We start from the raw sequence: 20,896 nt of genomic DNA, 5'->3' as shown, positions 1-20,896 counted from the left end.
TCTTCACCCTCACCATTCCGCTCCTCTTCACCCTCCTCTCTCCTTCCCCTGCTCCCCGTCGTGCCTCTTCCCCATCCCTTCCTTTCCTCTTTCTCCCCATCTTCCATCCTCCACTTCAACCCCTTCCCCCTCTCCTTCCTTCCCTGTCTTCCTCCTCCCCTATTTCTCCTCTACTCCCTCTTACCACTCTCTCCCCTCCTCTCTCCCTCAACTCCTTTCCTCCTCTCCTTCTCTTTCCCTCCTCCCCTTCCTCTCTCATCCATCATCTGCCATTTCCCCCCCCTCCCTTGGTCCAATTGTCCCCTGTCCTCTAACTCTGCTTGGCCTGAATACTGCACTTAGTCTTGACTCCCCATGTGCAACACCAAGGTAGATTGACTAGTAATTTTTTTAAAAAGCTTTAGCTTTTGCTTATTGCAATCAATCAATCTGACCAAATCTGTACTAGATTGGATACTTGACGTACAAGTGGTTCTCTCAGATAGTAATACTACATAAGCACCCTTTAGACCAAGCACAGTGAATGCCATTCTAGTGCCATGTTCTTGACCTATTCCACCCTAAACTTATTAACAGTATGACAAGCCAATCCATCCTACAGCGACACAGCTCAGTTCTTTCAGGGTTGGAGATTCTAGATTAGTACTGTTTTATGCTGAAGCATTTTATTCTCTGCTGATTAATTAAAATTCCCTTAACTTATCTGATTCGTTAGCTTCAATAGCCACCACTAATTAGCAATCTTCAATATTTATCTATAAATGAGATTAAAAGCTTGCTCTCCACAGATGTTGCTATCTCAGGCACATTGCCAAAGAGTTTTCAAAAAATGTTTATTGTTAATGGCAAAAAATGAAAGAAAATAACCTCCAGTAACAGTAACGCTCAACTGAAGTGGAAAATATATGTGGAAAATTGGCTTACTAGCAAACTACAGGCCATGATTTAAATCTGTAACATACCACCGATTTTATTTTGACAGCTGGTATGGCAGGTACCTACATTTTGAGATTCCAATACTTATAGGAAAAAATCCTTTAGCATGCCCGAGTCAAGGTTAATCTGTTCCTATGCATTACTTTCTATTGCTATGTGATGTTATAAGCAGAATCCAGTGATCCTTTCTTTCCCAATTTTCGTCCCTCTTTGCCCCTCCTCAAGGCAATGACTAATACTGGGCGAGAGTTCCACAGTGACAGGCACCCCTGTGCTACCTCCTTGGATATGGGGGCAGTGCCAGAGGACTGGAGGATTGCAAAGGCTACACCCCTGTTTAAAAAAGGGGAGAGGGATAAATCTGGCAACTACAGGCCAGTCAGCCTAACATAGGTGGTGGGGAAACTTTTAGAAACAATAATCTGGGCCAAAATGAATTGGCATTTGGAAAAGTATGGGCTAATAAATGAAAGCCAGCACGGATTTGTTAAAGGCAAATCATGTTTGACTAACTTGATTGAGTTCTTTGATGAAGTAACGGAGAGGGTTGATGAGGATAGTAGAGTTGATGTTATGTATATGGACTTTCAAAAGGCTTTTGATAAAGTACCACAAAATAGACTTGTTTGGAGAATTAAAGCCCGTGGGATTAAAGGGACAGTGGCAGCATGGAGACAAAATTGGCTAAGGGACAGAAAACAGAGAGCAGTGGTGAATGGTTGTTTTTAAGACTGGGGGGAGGTAAACAGTGGTGTTCCCCAGGGGTCGGTATTAGGACCACTGCTCTTCTTGATATATATTAATGACCTGGACTTGGGTATACAGGGCATAATTTCAAAGATTGCAGATGATACGAAACTCACAAATGTAGTAAACAATGAGGAGGATAATAACAGACTTCAGCAGGACATAGACAGACTGGTGAAATGGGCAGACACATGGCAGATGAAATTTAACACAGAGATGTTTGAAGTGATACATTTTGGTAGGAGGAATGAGGAGAGGCTAAATGGTACAATTTTAAAGGGGTTGCAGGAAGATGGTAGGATAAGTTGAGAAGGCTGCTAAAAAGCCATTTGGGAAGATTGGCTTTATTAATAGAGGAATAGAGTACAAAAGCAAGGAGGTTATGTTAAATCTTTATAAAACACTGGCTAGGCCTCAGCTGGAGTATTGTGTTCAATTCTGGGCACCACACTTTAGGAAGGATGTCAAGGCCTCGGAGAGAGTGCAGAAGAGATTTACTAGAATGGTTCCAGGGATGAGGGACTTCAGTTATGTGAATAGACTGGAGAAGCTGGAGTTGTTCTCCTTAGAGTAGAGAAGGTTTTTTTTATTCATTCACGGCATGTGGGCATCGCTGGCATCTCTAATTGCCCTTGAGAAGGAGGTGGTGAGCTGCCTTCTTGAGCCACTGCAGTCCGTGTAGTTAAGAGGAGATTTGATAGCGGTGTTCAAAATTATGAATGGTTTTAATAGAGTAAATAAGGATAAACTTTTTCCAGTGGCAGAAGGGTCGGTAACCAGAGGGCACAGATTTAAGGTGATTAGCAAAAGAACCAGAGCGGCATGAGGAAACATATTTTTACACAGTGAGTTGTTGTGATCTGGAATGCACTGCCTGAAAGGGTGGTGGAAGCAGATTCAGTAGTAACACTCAAAAGATAATTGGATAAATAGTTGAAGGGGAAAAGAATTAGAGGGCTATGGGGAAAGAGCAGGGGAGTGGGATTAATTGGATAGCTCTACCAAAGAGCTGGCACAGATACGATGGGCTGAATGGCCTCCTTCTGTGTGGTATCATTCTATGATTCTAACTACCAATCTTCATTTGGGAGGCTAGACAGTGAGTACTAGCAGCCTATTCACCCATGAAGGGAATCAAGCCTCAACCTGATCCCTGTCTCATCTAATGTGCAACAGCACACACCCTTTAAAACAGGAGTCGATGGATACTCTTACTATAGCCAAGAACCACTGAGGCCAATTGTGGCAACACTCTACCCACTCTTCTAAGATCAGCTAACTCTGTATAGGATTGATCTTGGGACCTTCTTGGCCTTTGTGGCTCAATCCTACACTGGATGTATCATTTACCTACTTTCTAATCAAGATAAATGCAGACAAACTGTTTATCAGTTCTAGTGTTAAATATGTCTTGAATCACTAGGCAAAACACAGCACTGTCATATTTTGTTTCACAAAGCATTTCTCACACAGAAGGTGATAACTTCAAAATGTTTTAGTAAGAACTGGTCACCTAATTTTATATAAATCTTTTCACCATCTTCAGACAGCAACTAGTTTCCCTAAACTACATGACCAACACAAGGGGATGAGGCAAAAGAGAGAGAAATGGATGAAAATTAAATCAAAGACAGTGACAATGGTGTACAGATCTTGAAGAAAAGGCTGTTCACTCTCGCAATTAAAACAATAAGGGGTTGATTTTAACCCTACTCGTCCGGCAGAAACTGGGTAGTTAAAATTAACCAGGTGATTTACCCGCCGATGTCCTTCTTGGATCAAGCAATCTTCAATTTTAACCTGCTCTTATAAGAAGGTGGAAAAGGCACCTGCCTGAATCCGGCAGGGTCCTTCTTTAAATAAGCAGATCGGGGTCCGATGACGTGATAGTATCATGACTGCGATTTTAACTCTTGACCTGAGCTTGGAAGCCACTACGACTTTCCTGCATGGTAAAGTCAGGTGATGAGGATTGGAAGCAGAAGAGACCATTGATGGGTGATCTAATTGAGATGTTTCAAATGATAAAAAAGAGTCAACAGAATAGATACAGAGAAGCTTTTTCCTCTGGTGGGGTAATACAGAACAATCTTAAAATTAGAGATAGGTCATTCAGGAGTGAAATCAGGAAGCATCTTTTCACAGAAAGGGTAGTGGAAATCTGGAATTCTCTCCTCCAAGTGGCTGTAAATGCTGGGTCAACTGACATTTTCAAGACTGAAATCGACAAGAGTTTCATTAATGAAGAGTATCAAGGGATATGGATCAAAGGCGGGCAAATGGAGTTGAGGTACAGATCAGTCGTGATCTAACTGAATGGTGGAACCAACTTGCTGACTGACCTACTCATGTTCCTATGTTCCTAATTCTTTAGTAAGATTATGGGAAAGTTCTATCCCTTAATGTCTAATCCCATGAATCATAAAATGGGAAATGTTAGCAACAATGAAAGCATGTCAAACATCAGACCCCATTTTCTGTTGTTCTGGTGTGAATATTCTTACAAACAATTTAACTTCTGTAAACTGTCGACAAAGATATTTTAGTTGCCAGTTAATGCTGAGTAATGTGGTCGGTAAGTTTTATTAACACGACCAAACAATTTAATGCCTTTGCAGAGCAGGAGAAAGGCAAATAAAAAATATAAACTCACTAATTAGGAAGAACTTTGCAAAAAATGTGAATAATTATAGGACAAGAGATGACAGGTGATTGAAATGAGGACTGCACTACTTTACATTCTGCAATATTATCTTTTTCATAATTACAACGCTTACTGTAATTTAAGGCAGCTGATGGGAGAGAGAATACCACTCAGGGTTACTGGTGACAGAAAGTGTAGGCTTGTTCTATGTAATTATTTTTAATGTCTGTCATATAATCAAATTATATGTTAATTCTGCACAATTTAGGTGACATAGTTTCAAAGAGAAGAGTGCACCACACTATACAGAGTATGATGTTAACTTCTTATATACTATCATAAAATGTTCAGTTGTTGTTAACAAACCAGGGGTAGATTTTGAGGCCTCCTGCCTGGTGGAAACGGGTGATAGTGCCTCCACAAAAGTGTTGGGAATGACATACCGCCCTGTTCCTAGCATTGCTGTGGCCGCGGCAATCCTCCCTCTCAGGCCTACCACTGGGCAGGCAGAGCAAATCCTGAGTTGGCCCGTTTTAAATGCAAATCGAGGTCCTATGACATACCCTGACTGCCATTTTAGGAGAGTACTGGGCGAACTGTCAGAGGCTGGGTAATCAACGGCGAGTATCTCACCTCTTGACTCCCAAAAGCCTTCCACCATCTACAAGGCACAAGTCAGGAGTGTGATGGAATACTCTCCACTTGCCTGGATGAGTGCAGCTCCAACAACACTCAAGAAGCTCGACACCATCCAGGACAAAGCAGTCCACTTGATTGGCACTCCATCCACCACCTTAAACATTCACTCCCTCCACCACTGGCATACCATGGCTGCAGGGTGTACCATCTATAAGATGCACTGCAGCAACTAGCCAAGGCTCCTTTGGCAGCACCTCCCAAACCCACGACCTCTTCCACCTAGATGGACAAGGGCAGCAGGCGCATGGGAACACCACCACCTCCAAGTTCCCCTCCAAGTCACACACCATCTTGACTTAGAAGTATATCGCCAATCCTTCATCGTCGCTGGGTCAAAATCCTGGAACTCCCTACCTAACAGCAGTGTGGGAGTACCTTCACCACACTGACTGCAGCGGTTCAAGAAGGCGGCTCACCACCACCTTCTCAAGGGCAATTAGGGATGGGCAATAAATGCTGGCATTGCCAGTGATGCCCACATCTCATAGCAAATTTAAAAAATGTGCACCACACATGCTCCGTCCAGGGTCAGCTGGCAGACCAGCCGAAGACATTCCCACAGGTAAATGTGTTGATCTTTGCGGGGCCAGGAGAAGCAGAAGTGTTCCTCCGGGTTCCACAAAAATAATGTGGGTCATTGTCGACCCCCCTCAGCCTCGCCTCTCCGCACCTCCCAGGATCTACTCTTTTTCCTGTATAGTTCATACCTGCCAACCTACAAAACTCAAAATAGTACAATTCAAAAACACTGCACAACTGAAAAATAACCTTGAATACAGACCTATGATCAAGGCGACTGATTCAAGGCAACTGAATAAGTTACATTTATTTTTGTTACAATGGATTTCAGGATTTTTATTACTGCATTTTGATTACATTTCTGTGAAAACTGAAATCCAGTGACTTCACCTATGACATATGAAAAGTAGTTACAATGGGAGTGCAGTGGGACGTGAACTTGTCATGACTTAAGCTGCAGCGATACCCAATTTTCCATCAGTTATATTGTAGGGGGAAAAAATCAGGCACATCAAACTTTTTGCAGTGGTGGATTTAGAAATGTTTGAAGGGAGATGGAAGATCTGGTGGTCTGGAGGCATGGCCCACCAGAAAATTTTGATTTTTGACACTTTTTACTACATTTTCCATTATTTTGAAGTACAGGGTATTTGCAATTTAGTGTTTAAAGTAAATGTCTGTCATATAATCACATTTTTTGTTAATTCTGAATTGGTTTTATTATATATATATATAATCTTAAATTGAATGCACAATTGACTATTGAATTTTGCACATCAGAATATTCAGTGAATGCAACACAGAAGCCCTACATGTAAGCAGGTACCATAACTGAAGGAGATGATAATCTAAATAATGTAAATGTAAATTATAACAGTCTGTAGGCTTACTTACAAAATCATAAAATTATTGAAACAAACATAAATAATTGAACATTTTTAATGCATAAACCATTGATGCAAAGAACAGAACAACTAGTATTTCTCTAGCACTCCTCAAGTACGGGAAGATGTCTCATTGTAATTTAAATGAAGGAAGAAACTATAACAATTATTCAATAAATGATGGCACAAGACCATTAAGTAAACTTTTAAATATTTTCACCAGTCTGCTCTTCCCCATTCAACCCGTCACTCCCCCAGTTTGTAAAGGCACTCTGCTGCGACTGTGGAAATTTTAAGACACACCAGCAACACTGTTACTTAATATGGCAAGTCAGCAGAGGCACAATCACATATAAAGAGCTGGGGGCTGGGGAAGACAAGCAGTCCTGGCAATTTGAAAGTATCATGGAAGAGGAACGTCATGCAATTTTGATGCCTACTTCTGTCAGCACACACACGTAACATTAACCTTGCACTGTGGCTTCTTGATTCTCCACCCACCCCACCCCCCCCGAATTTTTTTTTAGCAAAATCTGGGCTTGGGTATTATAAGATAATAAGCTTGACCCAACTCTTACAGTGCACCTTCTGCAGAATAAAAACATTTTTAATAATTCAGTGGTCTTCTGTTCCTCAAATTATGAGAATTAAAATGAAAAGGGAAATTTTCCACAGGTGGCCCATGCACACTGTGCGTGGAGTGGTTGGAAAATCGGGCACAGAGTCCAAGTGCTAGAAATGCGCCCAGAGCGTGCTGCCTGGGATTTCCCAATTGGATAGCGCTGGGGCATCAATGGGCTCATGCAACTGGAGTGTGTGAGCCTAACTGAAGCTTTGTAAAACATGTTAATGAGGCCAAGCCTTCTCTGCCCTGTATTTCCTGCTGGTTTGCTCCACCACCACAATATCATTGTGAGCCTGTATAAGAAACTGCACCTGGAAATGGATTTGTTGATCTGCAGCACTGAAGCTGTCAAAACTGTAAAGTATCTTAATATTGCGAGTGACAGGGAAGTAGCGCTTTTTGCTTTTTTTAAAAAAAAAACAGGTTTAGTTCTTATTGTGTTTCTGTACCTTTCAATGACTTTTAGGCCAAATCTCAGTTTGCTGCTGATTTCTGTTGTTTATTTGTCTGCACCCATCATTCTAGGAAGTTGCCTTTGACGTGCCTCACTGGTAGTGGCCCTCAGGTAAGTGCAGGAAGGGGAGGGGAGCCGATTGCGGCTGTCAGTGGCAGTCAGGAATGCCGTGGAGCCAGGAGGTGCACTCTTGCTCCTTTTGGTTCCACAGGAATTTATTTTTTACCTTTTTGGTAAGTCAAAGGCAACTCCCTAGAATGGAAGCCGCAGAAAAATAAACAACAACAATCAGCACCAAACTGAGAACTAGCCTAAAAGCCACTGAAAGCTACAGAAACGCTGTGATTTGGTTCTTCGGCCACATCCACGCCAGGAAAACATGAACAGAGCAGGCCCGCCACCCGCTACACTCAGGGCAGCCCAATTTCTCCGAGAGGTAATATTTTAAATATATTCCCAAAGGCCCATGGAATTAACCCTCACCTTTAGAAATTAGGAATGTGTTGATGACTTGGTGCCTAATTCTTTGGTTCTCTACACAGTCTCAGTGATGTCTAAAATATTGAAATAGGCTGGATAGACTCAACTTAGCACAAGGCTAGATGAAAGAGAGACATTTTTTTGACAGCAAAGATATATACTACTTACAACCAGAGGGCCCCTGTTGTTTTCGCGATATTTATTCTGAAAAAAGATATAAACGACTGTAGCTGCCAGCGAGTAGAGGAATGCAAAGACAGCAATGGTGACAAAGAACTCCGCGGATGAAGAGTAGTCGCCTATCAGAAACAGCCTCTCCTGCTTTGTTTCCTCACAGGTTGGGGCATCAAAGTACACTTGGTGTAACCTGGAAGTAGACATAATAATGTATCAGCGTTAGGCACAGCATCATTGTTTTTCTGAATCTTTTTTGAAGGTATTTTTTAAGTTACACTATAAAGTCCTCAAGCCACGTGTTTGTTTCACAGTAGACATAACTCAATCAGGCATTATTTTAGCTACAATACTTTTCTCTGGAGTACACCACAGTGTCAGCCAATGAGTTGGACGTGGGGCCGGACTTACGGCAAACAGGTGTATTTTACACCAAACAAAGCAAACAGCAAAGCAAACAACGTCTATTCAGAGTCTATTTAGGAAGATTCTCCACGAACTGCAACACACAGAACTCACGTATGATCCAACTGCCGCAACTTCTCCAGATAAAAGCACCATGATTTCGTCAGCAAAATGCAGTGAGTTAGAGGATAGTTACATACAAAATATGTGTGTAAAATCAATTCCAGTCACACACAGCAGCGCGGTCTCCAGGCGTGATTGACAGGGGAATTACTCAAATATCTCCATTCTGGCTGGGAATAGTGGTGTCACTATAGGTAGCCGCTTTTCTCAGGCAAGTTTATTCCCAAAGTACACAAGTGTTAATAGTTGATGATTGTTAAATTGTATTTTAAGCTTGGCTCTAAATTTAAATGCATGAATAAAATTCCAAACAACTCATATTGTTGCCTCTTATAGGGAGGATAGAGCTAGGGTTAGTTTGAATCTGGGACTGTAGAATTCTTGAAAGACTAAGTCAGAAATTGCTTGTACATGATATGTGGTTCTGATCTCTCCTGCCACAGATGAGAACTGCCTCTGTAAGGGCCATGGGCCATGGAGAGAAGTTGTCATGAGTGACCTTACTGAAGGTACAAGGCATAACTCAATGGACCTGTATCCAAGAAGGACATCACTACTATGAGGGATTTAGTTTAGGCAAGAAGCTGGTTCCTGCAAACTGCCTGATATTGAGTTCTGTCTTTCCTTGAAGGTTATGTGTTATTTTTAAAACTAAATGCTTTTTTCTGTTTGTATCATTTTGTTGGTGTTTTCAGTGGAATAGTTATAGGCAATAGCTAAGTATTAGAGATTAGGAAGTCCAGGTTTGAGGAGGACAAAGCACTCTTAGGCTGACGGCATAAAGTTCTGACCTGAAGTAGGAATAAAGTCAATATAACTTGAGAAATAACTGGGCTTCCACGGCATGAATTGAATCAACAATGAGATTGATTGGAATGCTAAGAATGGGTGGTTATCTATCTATTTTTACAACATTTATTTTAAATATAATACATTTTGTAACTACTAAATCTTTGTAATATACACTGTATAATTGTGAAACCTGTAACATCACTAAAATGAAAATGTAAAGCTTTTCAATTACTGTTCTGTTCTTCTATGTTTATATTTCATATTCCTCCTGGCAAAAATAACACCATACAATATTTCACTGTCTAATTTAGTACTGCTGCAGCAAACAAAGTGAGGATAATCTTCAACTTCATCATACGGGTGGTAACCTGATCACTGCCCGTTGCAGAGCCCATCCACGTTTCATCCCATTGAAATCAAAAGGACCCCCAGTATTTCTGAAACTAGTAATGCATTAACATATTGCATTATGTTTGAAAACTTCAGATTCCCACTCTGAATGTTACAGAAATATTCTGTTATATTAAGTGTGTCCAAAAATATTTGAGCCAGTTTGCACTGTTACAATTGGTGTGTTCACACGTGCACACTCACTGTCATCGGCACTGTGTTCATGTAGACACAGTTGTGGGGAGCTTGCAGCCAATCTCCCCTGGCAGGTTTGCCCATGCACTTCACTGACGGACACCAGGATCCCCAAATCCTCAGGATGCAATTTTGGTGGTGAGACTGCCCGCATGTGCCCTTCAGCGCCAGTGGGAAGGCACCTCATTTGCATGGGACAAGTACCACTACAGGCACATCTCCGGTGCCCACCCGCCCCATGTAGCTGGAAAATCCAGCGCCCGCCCGCCAAGGGGGTAAGGTTGCCCAGTCCCCTCCCCCACCTCCCCCTTGGGCCATGTGTAAGGCGGTGGTGATCAAGATATATATTTATTTTAAATTGCTCCTTTTTTTGGTGGACCAGGCTGCTTGCCCTTATTAAAAATGTGGGAAAATCCCCAGAAAATGGCAGAGACATGGCAAATCTCCTCCTGGACTTCCGGCAGGAGTCCAGTGGAGCCCCTGTGAAATTTCAGAAGTAGAAATGTCAACCTCTTTGCAAAAAGTCAACCTCAGGTGTATGTGCCAGTAATGACTAGTTTTAACAAAATGGTAATATTATTAAATAAGTGCAATGTGAAAATCATAGTATAAGGATGCAATATTATCATTTGTTCCTGTTGTGTTGCCACAACCTGCTCCAGGTGGTAGTTTTGGTGGTGGCATAAAGCTGGAAACTACTCTTATCATTAAAGAGTAATGTATTGAAATTCTTCCTGAGTTTTCACTTCGTTAGATAAAATATCATTTTGGGACACACAGTGCATTGCTGGTTTTTTTTAATATTTGCAGACATCATAGGAGAGACTTTAATACAGACCCCACCACTGTCTACGCTTAGCACAGGCAGCCGCCTATATTGGGCAAATGGTCCTAACCATTTGTCATTACCATAGGAGTTAATTACAAAGGTGGCGCTTAAAACGTATTAAGTGGGCTGGCTGTTTTGTGCAGTTCAATAAGTACTTACCTTGTACTTATCCATTTAAAAGCTCTGCTGATTTCAGGCAAAATCAGGTCTTCAAGCAGCTTCAATCAGTTGTTGGCGCTGTTAACAATTCCAGGAGGCAGTCGGAAAGTGGAAACTTCAGATAGCTTCAACAACAACTTGCATTTATATAGTTGCATTTAACATAGTAAAACATTCCAAGCCGCTCCAGTCAGCTGTTTGCACTGCTAACAACTATGGAGTTACTTCATTGTTTATATCTTTTGGTATTTTGATGCAGTCCTCCACATTATGAGCAATATTACATGGATTTACATAGCATTTACAGCAAAGAAACAGGCCATTCGGCCCAACAGGTCTATGCCAGTGTTTATGCTCCACATGAGCCTCCTCCTACCTTACTTCATTTCACCCTATCAACATATCCTTCTATTCCTTTCTCACTCCATGCGGTAGTGAGTTCCACATCCTCACCACAAGTTGCAGATGGGGCATTTGCAAACAGCTTCAAAAGATCTATGGGGAGAGCTGAAATGAATAGAATACATTGGCCCGGATCAAAATCCTGGAACTTCCTCACAGCTCTATGGAGTACCTTCACCATACGGACTGCAGCAGTTCAAGAAGGCGGCTCACCACCACTTTCTTAAGGGCAATTAGGGATGGGCAATAAATGCTGACCATGCCAGCGATGCCCATATCCCAGGAACAAATGAAGAAAAACAGAAAGCAAAATAAAGAGAGGGAAAGAAAGATGGGATTAAGAGAAAGATGGGATTAAGAGAGATAAATGAGACAGAAAGAAAAAGTTAAAAAAAATTAATTTTTTAATTTTTTAAAATCTCCAACATTAATTAAAGTCTGAAAGAATGAGACTCCACGCTTATAAAAGTTAAATTTCAGTGCCAGAGAAGTTGTTTAGCAGTAAATAAGGCTTATCACACCGTTAAATACCACTTACACTTGCATGGACGAGCCCTAACTTTTCCTGGCAAATTTAGTGGGTATCTATCATGTAAGTACCGCAACTTCATGCCATTGCATGTGTGTGAATGCCGAGTCTCTCGGCGAGATACTTTTCTAGCGAAGCTTCTGGAGCCGCAGGGCAACTTAGACAGCAACTTCCTGATTTCCGCATTTAACTGTTGCCCAATTTACTCCTTAATGATGAGCGCTGTTCGCCTCACCGCTATTTATGCTGCAAAATCAGGGCCAATGTCTCTCCCAGTTCTTCATTTTAAATGTAAAACCATTGTGAATAGATGTCTCAATGGATTTTATACAATGACTGTAATCTTTTGAGCAGTTAATATAATTTGTGCACTACATGATCCAATTTTATACTGGAATAATTTCTCAGCTCTGGAGAGGAAAATAAATATTGAAATTTCATTGAAATGGGGATAATAATTAAACACAATAATCTCATTACACAGTGTTCCTTTAATAACGTGCAATATATGACATGAACTATGTCTCACTCAAAACCACAACATGAAACAATTTGTCAGCAACAGAACACGGGAAAAGTCAAAACTATGAGTCAAAGATTCCTGGGACGAGGAGAGTAGATTTGAGTGCGCTGGCAGCAGGGAGGCCAGAATTTGGAGTAAATCACAGAATCATAGAAATTGATGGCACAGAAAAAGGCCATTCGGCCCATTGTGTCCGGGCTGACTGAAGGAGAGCTAACCAGCTTAATCCCACTTTCCAGCTCTTGGTCCATAGCCTTGTAGGTTACGTCACCTCCAAGTACTTTTTAAATGTGTTGAGCATTTCTGCCTCTACCACCCTTTCAGGCAGTGAGTTCCAGACCCCCACCACCCTCTGGGTGAAAAAAAGTCTCCTCAACTCCCCTCTAATCCTTCTACCAATTACTTTAAATCTATGCCTCCTGGTTATTGACCTCTCTGCTAAGGAAAATAGGTTCTTCCTATCCACTCTATCTAGTAATTTTATACCCTTCAAATAAATCTCCCCCCCAGCCTCCTCTTTTCCAAAGAAAACAACCCCAGCATATCCAATCTTTCCTCATAGCTAAAGTCCTCCAGTCCTGGCAACATCCTTGTTAATCTCCTCTGTAGCCTCTCTAGTGCAATCACATCCTTCCTGTAATGTGGTGACCAGACCTGTACGCAGTACTCTAACTGTGGCCTAACTAATGTTTTGTACAGTTCTAGCTTAACCTCCCCGTCAGCAGTTTCACCTCTTTTCACCCCACAGATGGGCAAGTATATTATCAGGCCATGCAAATAATATGACATACTTCCTCATTTACAGCTTTAAGGATACTTTGGCCAGGGGCATCTTGCCAAAATTGGCAGCAGAGCAAACTGAGGAATTTTAAAATGTTGGTTTATCTCCAAAAGCCCCATATGCTGCAGCAACGTGCTGCATAAAACTGCATTCCTCCCCCTCCCCGGGGTGCTACAACTGGAAATGGCACAGGCACCCGCCCAAAACATTTAAATGGCCCTGACCTCAAAAATTTGGATAGGATCAGAGCCAGCCCAAGTATTACTCCAGCCTCATTAGGTCTGCTCTCCCACAGTTCAATTGCCATGCAGAGCCAATGCCCAGTACTAGTAGCATGGCAGGAATGCATACAGCTGATGATGTTGTCTCCCAGGATAGCAACACCTGCATGTTCTCCTGCCACCCCCATGCACCCCACCCCCCATCACACCCCCACCCATCCCTTCCCCACCCCCAACCCCGCCCCTGATGCCTGTACACGTGGCAGAGAATGGAAAGGGTCAGGCCCATGCAGCAGCACAAAGTTCAGTCTGCAGCAGGTCCATCGCAAAACGTTGCTGCTGTGAGATGAGGGTCATCTATCTTAGTCATAGGAGCCTCCTCTTGACACACAGCAGTCAGTCACCTCACACATTGCTGTCACTCAGGCAGCACCCAGGAAAAGCACTAGATAAGGGTTAAGAGTTCTTACTTCACACAATGGCACCAATAGGAAACACCGTGGTAAAAGGCATTAGGCACGCACAATAAAATTTCTGTGGCACTAAAGTTGTTCTGCATACGCATTTGTTTTTGGAAAGATATGGAAGTTGCTTACATTGGGAAGCAAGAATGGGATGTTTGGGAAGGGGGCTGAAGATAACGGCATCCTTGTGGAAGGAATGGGGATAGATATAGACAAGGTTATTAATACATAGGCCAGAGGCTGTAGTCAATGGAAGGTCTCGTGTGTGAGAGTGGCACGAATGTCTGCAATGGATTGCCCTCTGCAATGGATTGCCGTCTGCAGCCTCCTCAGGCCAGTGCTGCTCCTTTTGTTGATGCGTTAGCTGCCCATGAGTACCTTCATCGCCCGGGGCCTCTGTGATAAGGCCTCTTAGCAGTGAAAATTTGTGCAGTATTACCCCATGAAAAATTCATGCAAAATTAAAAGAAGATTTGTTTGGAGCGTATTCAAAAAGTTGTATAACCTCAGATTCTAAATAATTATAATTTGTAAACTCAAGGGTCTCATTCTTGCTTTTGGTTTTGCTATGCCAGCTGTAGCTAGTTCCATTCCATTAATAGAGATGGGAACTGGGAAGGAATAAACAGAAGGTTGTCTCGAGCATACCTTTCAAAGTACAGCTTCTGATTTTATTTTTACTTTTACAGTTCAATGTATATTCAGAAGAATATTTAAAACATTGTGTATGGATTAGAGATAACATTGTACTCATTTTTTCTGCTTTTGTTGTGAAAAATATTTTGCAGGAGAATTTTGTGCCCATTAGGTATAGGATGATGGTGATGCAGATCAGAATGCTCTTCAAATTTGTGTGTACAGTGACAAGCTCAAAACACTCCCAGGTCAAGTTGTATGTGGGTAAGATACAAAATAAAGCTTCTTCTGAAGGGCAAATTTTCCAAATGCAGTTCTGGCTTGGAGCCTTGGCCACTTGCAAATCGGCACATTGTGGGTGTGCGCCCCATGATTTTCTGTCCATGAGATTAATGAACAGAAAATCATGGGAAGTGCGCTTATACTTTCCCTCATGGTGAGTGCGCATTCAAAAAAACGGCCCTTCTATGTTTAACACAAGCTCAAATAAGAACCTCTACACCAGGATACCATTCCCTTTTTCCAAATCATTCTCCCATTTGTTCTGCTATCCTAATCAGTGCCAATATTACCAAATTCTGGGTGTTGTGATCTGACGTCCGATAAGCATGATTTGAGGCAGCTCTGTTTATTTTATCAAACCTTGTCTACTGGGTTTAATACGAATTGTTGAATCACCTTCTCTTGCATTTCTCTTGTGACACTGCCCCACCTAGGTCACACTGTGTTTGGCCTTGGCCACCAAGACACAAGGCCATATAAGGTTGAGCACCAAACTCAACTGAGAACTCAAATTTCTGTTGCACCTACTCCTCCAAAGGAAATGGTTACATAATGTATCCATTATGCAGAACAACGGGTTTCAGGTGGGCGGAGTGATGGGCAGGCTGAGTGCAGAACTTGCAGCTGTAAGTTTGAGGCCCGGGATATTTTAACTTCTTGGCCTCATCTACATGTTCCTCGAAATGGGCGGAAAGCTGTAGCTGGCCGGCAGGTGGGAGTAACAACCGAGATCAGGGGCCCAGAGGAGAAAGATTTACAATTACTTTGTAGGGCCTCTCTGCCCTCCTGATCTGTCTTCACCTGGCGGGAAGGCCATGGTGACTTCTCTGCTCAGGTCCAGGTTAAAATGCAATCGGGGGTCCTACTGGCATAATGGACCCTGATTTACATAAATGTATGAGGCTCCCTCCAGCTTCTGGCAGGTGCCTTAGCCACCTAACTGCAGTGAGCAGTTAAAATGGCGGCCAGCAGGCTTCCAACGGAATGGGGCAGCAAGGCTGAATGCTCCATTTTAAAGGCCCACCTGTCCCGATCCCACTAGGTGGGATGGGTAAAATTCCCCTCTTTAGTGTTTAGTTATTTTCAATATCACAAATGTAGTTGGAGACACCGCCCCAAACCTTACTGGGTTTTGAAAAACAAAGCAATTGTAAAAAGTACAAATGATTCTGTAGAATGATGACTAGGATATTTGTGTATTCTTATGATGACAGTGGCCCGCATTTATCTGTTGATTGTCAGATTTGGCCAACGGAGAATAAAATTAAAAGAACAAAGAAGCAAATGAAACACAGACATTTATTTTGTATCTGTTCTGTATAACACTTAGCATTGGGTGCAAAAAGTGTACGAGAATTGCATTCTCCTGCAATGACGTTCCTCACCTTGATAGTTTGTCTTCCTTCTCTTCAAAAATGGGAAAAAGAAAATAATACATGCTGCATCAATTCGTAGTTCTTGTACATTCTATCCATGCATAACATCATACAATGGCCTCAGGGTTTTGTTTATGCCTGTGTTTCACGAGCTTTTGAGTTAAGACAGTGATTTCAAAAATGCTGCAGTAAAAATATATTGGGAATGGAAGCTGAGTTATAAAAAAAGTTTTTTTACTACTGGCATCCTTTGAACATTTTAGAGCAATTCTAACTATCAGAGAATGTTACTTAATTTTAATTGATTTAATTATTTTCTTTCTATTTCATTTTTTCTATGTATCTGGATTACAAATGATTGATTACAAGAACTGGCTTGAAGATGTTTCTGAGGTGGGTAGTCAGAGGTAATTGAATGTACACCAGCAGATACTATCATTAACCCAGTATATTAAACTTCTGTTACACCTGTGTCTATAAAGGACATGGTAACATACATGATGGTATTATTATTACAACGGTGTGGGGAAATTTTACGATACAAGGCAAAACTCCCAGCGCTGATGCTCGCTGGACAGGAGCAGGGGACATAGAATCGGTACATTTCTGTCCAGCGAGGCTATACACCAGGGGGTAAATTTTTGTCTTTGCAACATGGGCAGTAATCTGGCAGAACAGATCACCCACCAACAGGGGCTGCCCGATTTTCAGCCCATTGAAATCAATGGGATGGAAATCAGATGATTTCTATAACGAGCGGGCAATCCACTTCCCCAGATTACCGCCCATGCAATGAAGACAAAAAAGTTATCCCCAGGAGTCTTGCCTTGCAAAATTTATTCTTGCATATGAATTCAGCTTCCTCCCACTGGGGCTTACTTGGTTCTCCAAGCAATCGCCACACATGGGCCTAGATTTTCAGTGTGCCGTGAGGCAGGCTTTTAGGCGTGCGGGGGGCTAAACTCCCGAATTCGGGGGACCCAACACCATCCCGCCCAAAACCCGCCTCCACGTAAGTTGCAAAGGAGGCGGGTCCGCACTGGGACCCGCTGACCCGAGGAAGGAAGGGATTAGTGCCAATTAACTGTCTGTTAACAGGCAGTTAACAGGCAGTTTTTAGCCTAATCCCTATTTTGAGGGGTGTCGTGTGGGATTCCCGACGGCTCCAAACCACGCCAGGTTAGAGCAGGCGGGCCGTCGGGTTGAAGGACTTGGAGGGGTTGAGATGTCAGTGTTCAGGTGAGTGATGGGTGCATGAGTGCAAAGGTAAGTGTGTTTGGTGTGTCTAAAGTGTGTAAAGAAGTTTAAATTACCTGTACTTACCTTAACAGCCTTTCTTCCTGTAGGCTTCGGGAGTCCATCATTCAACCGGCACTGAAAGCAGAATGGCCGTGAGCTGTCAAAAGTGACAGCCTGCAGCTTTCAGTGCCGGCGAGAGTTCTAACTGAGTCTGTGTAGAAGGATTCAGGCTAGAAGTCAGACTGTCAGTGTTTGACAGCTTCAAACAGCTGTGAAACACTGATATTTCATCTGTCAGCACGTCTTGACAGATGAAATTGCAGTCTGTGACGTCACCTGTTGCCGGGTGGCCCTTAATTGGCCTGCTGAGCCCGCTGGGCGGGCTCAACAAGGTCAATCAAGGGAAAATCGCGTGGATTGGCCGGATGTCGATGGAGGCGGGACTAAAACCCGAAAGTTGTAGTCCCGCCTCCTTCCTGACTTCTGAATGAAAATCCAGCCCATGGTGTACCAGTCCTACATGCATAACCCTTCAGCAAGTAAGCAGTAAAAAGTAAATCTTTCTGTGTTGCTGCCAGTATTTTTTGCTTTTGCCTCAGATTTCCATATTTTCTGGTTTTAGTTTTTTAAGTAACACTCCCCTGTAATAACTGTTTAAATACTCCTGTTTTTATGTCCAGCATTCACATTAAGGTAAGACAGCAACACATTAAATGCAGGCTTTCTGTTAGAAAAATAAAGCTAAACACTGTGATGGTTATTCAAGGTTAATACTTTGCAGACCAGAAATGTACCAGCTGGCTTTTCCACCTAAAATGTTAAATCATAGTTATACAGTTACAGATCATCTTCTAAAAGTAGTATGCCACATAAACAGGATGAAATTTTTGTGTGGAATTTAAGCAGTTTGCTTGGGGTACTGACACAGGTTACTTACTTAATGTAATGTAGTGACTTCAACTTAGTGATGACAGAGTCTGATACCTTGTAAAACTAAATAATATTCTGTCTGTCAGTCAGATTTGAACTGACTCATGCACTTTGGCTCTTTTAGCCAGAACTATAATAAATGCTTCTACGAGTCTGCCAAATCAACTGGAAAATGAACCTATTCCCAAAAGATCTGCAAACTATGAAGAAGCAAATATTAACTGTACCCATTTCTTGGAATTCATGAATTATGGATATATTGTTAATATCCACATACAGATACAATAGCTGGAATTTCCCTGGGGGTCAGCGGGTAGGATCTGTGGTGGGTCGGGTGGGAAATTTGATTTTTTTGACAGCGGGTTGGGAATCCGCTGTCATCCCGCCGCAATGCACCTTTCCCAATGGCGCATCTGTGATCTCGGATTGGACCCGACTCGCAGAGGCGGGCAACCCAATTAAAGCAATTATTGGCTTGTTGACAGACCTTAATAACGGTTTTAACCTTAGCTTTTAACTTTAACTGCTCGCCCACGGGGTCCACGCTGCTCGTGGGCCACGTCGATTAACCTGAGGTGGGAGTTGAATAGCCATTGAATCAGCTGATTAGTTGAAAGCTTGAAATGTACTATAAAAGCTCACAGCTGTTCACTTTCCAAGCACAGAAACTGTTGCTTACTCCATTTGGAACACAGATTGAGCTTTATGCAGGCTCAGTGGCCTAGAAATTCAGTTGCTTGCGCCAGCCGTTAGCGCCTTAAGAGAAGTGAATTTTGGGCGCTATGCGTGTAGCGTCCGGGCGCAGCGCGATCTGCGCCTCGCCCCAAATTAAGTAGACATTTAGCGCCGGCGCAAAGTTTAGCGCGCACTCACCTGCGCGCGCAGAAAATGACGTCATATCCTCGTGCAACGCCCTTTGCGCGCCCCGATCCAGAACTTCAGTGGGACCGCCCCATTGTGCGGCCGGCGGCCCGCACGCTTGTTTAGTGGAACGCAACAGCCGACGCGGGACCCGGGGAGCGTAAATTAAAGGGCACCTACCCTGCACTATAAAGGGCAGGCATTTTGCAGCAAACACTCTTGTGCAACGGATTTCTGGAGAGAGACCAAGGAAGACAGCTTTCTGGTTTGGGCCAACACTAGCTCAGGTATTTTTGGCTTCAGGCCAGAGCGTACCAAGTGGCCTCTTGTATATTTGACTGTTTGGCAGCATATTATGGGGGCTGCATGGGGTGCCAACGCTGAGTTTCAGCGTCATGTCCGTAGGGCTCGCAGACGCGGTGTGAGAGGGGCAGCCCTGGCTAGACGCAGAGGGGGCAACCGGCGTCGGCAACATAGGCCTTACCCAGTCAGGGCATACCGCCAGCAGCGCACCTACCTCAACATGAGTGGCGCGAGATGTGTAAAGAGGCTGAGATTCCGAAAGGAGGTGGTTGCAGAAATCTGCCATCTGCTTCGCAGAGATCTGCGTCCAAAGCTCAGGAGCAGAACGTCTCTGTCGGTGGAGGCGAAGGTGATGGTGGCCTTGAACTTCTATGCCACCGGCTCCTTCCAATCCGCTGCTGGGGACATCGCTAACATATCCCAGTTCGCCGTGCATTGCTGCATCCGCCAGGTGAACGATGCCCTTTTCAGAAGGAGACGCCAATTCATCTCCTTCCCCATGGCCCTGGAGAGGCAGCATCAGCGTGCACTGGGATTTGCAAGATTCGCGGCCTTCCCCTTGGTGCAGGGCGCCATTGACTGTACGCATGTGGCTTTGCGGGCACCTGTGGAGCATGCCGAGGATTACCGCAACCGGAAGGGCTACCATTCCCTCAATGTGCAGCTGGTGTGTGACCACAAGCAGCGCATCCTAGCTGTCAATGCCCGCTTTCCAGGCAGCAGCCACGATGCCTTTATCCTGCGGCAGACAACTGTGCGTGACATGTTCGAGGCACAGCCTCCCCCAAGAGGATGGCTTCTCGGGGACAAAGGCTATCCTTTGTGTACCTGGCTCATGACCCCGCTCCGCGCGCCCAGGACCCCTGCTGAAGAGGCATACAACAAAAGTCATCAAGCGAGCAGGAACATAATCGAGCAAACAATTGGCGTCCTCAAGCAGCGGTTCCGCTGCCTGGATCGTTCCGGCGGATCTCTGCAGTATTCCCCGGACCGAGTGTCCCAATTCGTCGTTGTTTGCTGCATGCTGCACAACCTGGCTCTCCGCAGGACTCAGGCACTGCCACCTCACGTTGGACCACCACCTCAGGAGGAGGAGCAGGAGGAGCATGAGGAGGAGGAGCAGGAGGAGGAGGAGTACCATCCCAGGAGGGAGCGAGAAGGTCCAAGGGCTGTCCGTCGGTGGCTTATTGAACGTCACTTCTAAGCCCCCTGTCAGGGAATGCCTTGTGGCCATGAAGGAACATGAACGCAGCCGCTCCGCAAGCCCTCAGCCGGCGAAGGCAACAAGCACTTA

At 43.6% G+C, this 20,896-nt stretch overlaps 1 protein-coding gene across 1 annotated transcript in view; it reads right to left on the bottom strand.

The window, feature by feature from the left end:
* The window catches only part of synpra (synaptoporin a), a 148,694-nt gene that overhangs the window by 40,173 nt on the left and 87,625 nt on the right, over positions 1–20,896 (bottom strand). Inside the window, exon 3 of the mRNA XM_086001502.1 lies at positions 8,157–8,355. Within this exon, the coding sequence (XP_085857628.1) occupies positions 8,157–8,355 (199 nt within the window). The remainder of the gene's footprint in view (positions 1–8,156; positions 8,356–20,896) is intronic.

Source organism: Somniosus microcephalus, chromosome 11 (genome assembly GCF_052327205.1).
Source record: "Somniosus microcephalus isolate GS21.2 chromosome 11, FLI_Smic_1.0, whole genome shotgun sequence".
NCBI classification, from domain to species: Eukaryota; Metazoa; Chordata; class Chondrichthyes; order Squaliformes; family Somniosidae; genus Somniosus; species Somniosus microcephalus.
This window is presented reverse-complemented; position numbering and strand designations above follow the sequence as displayed.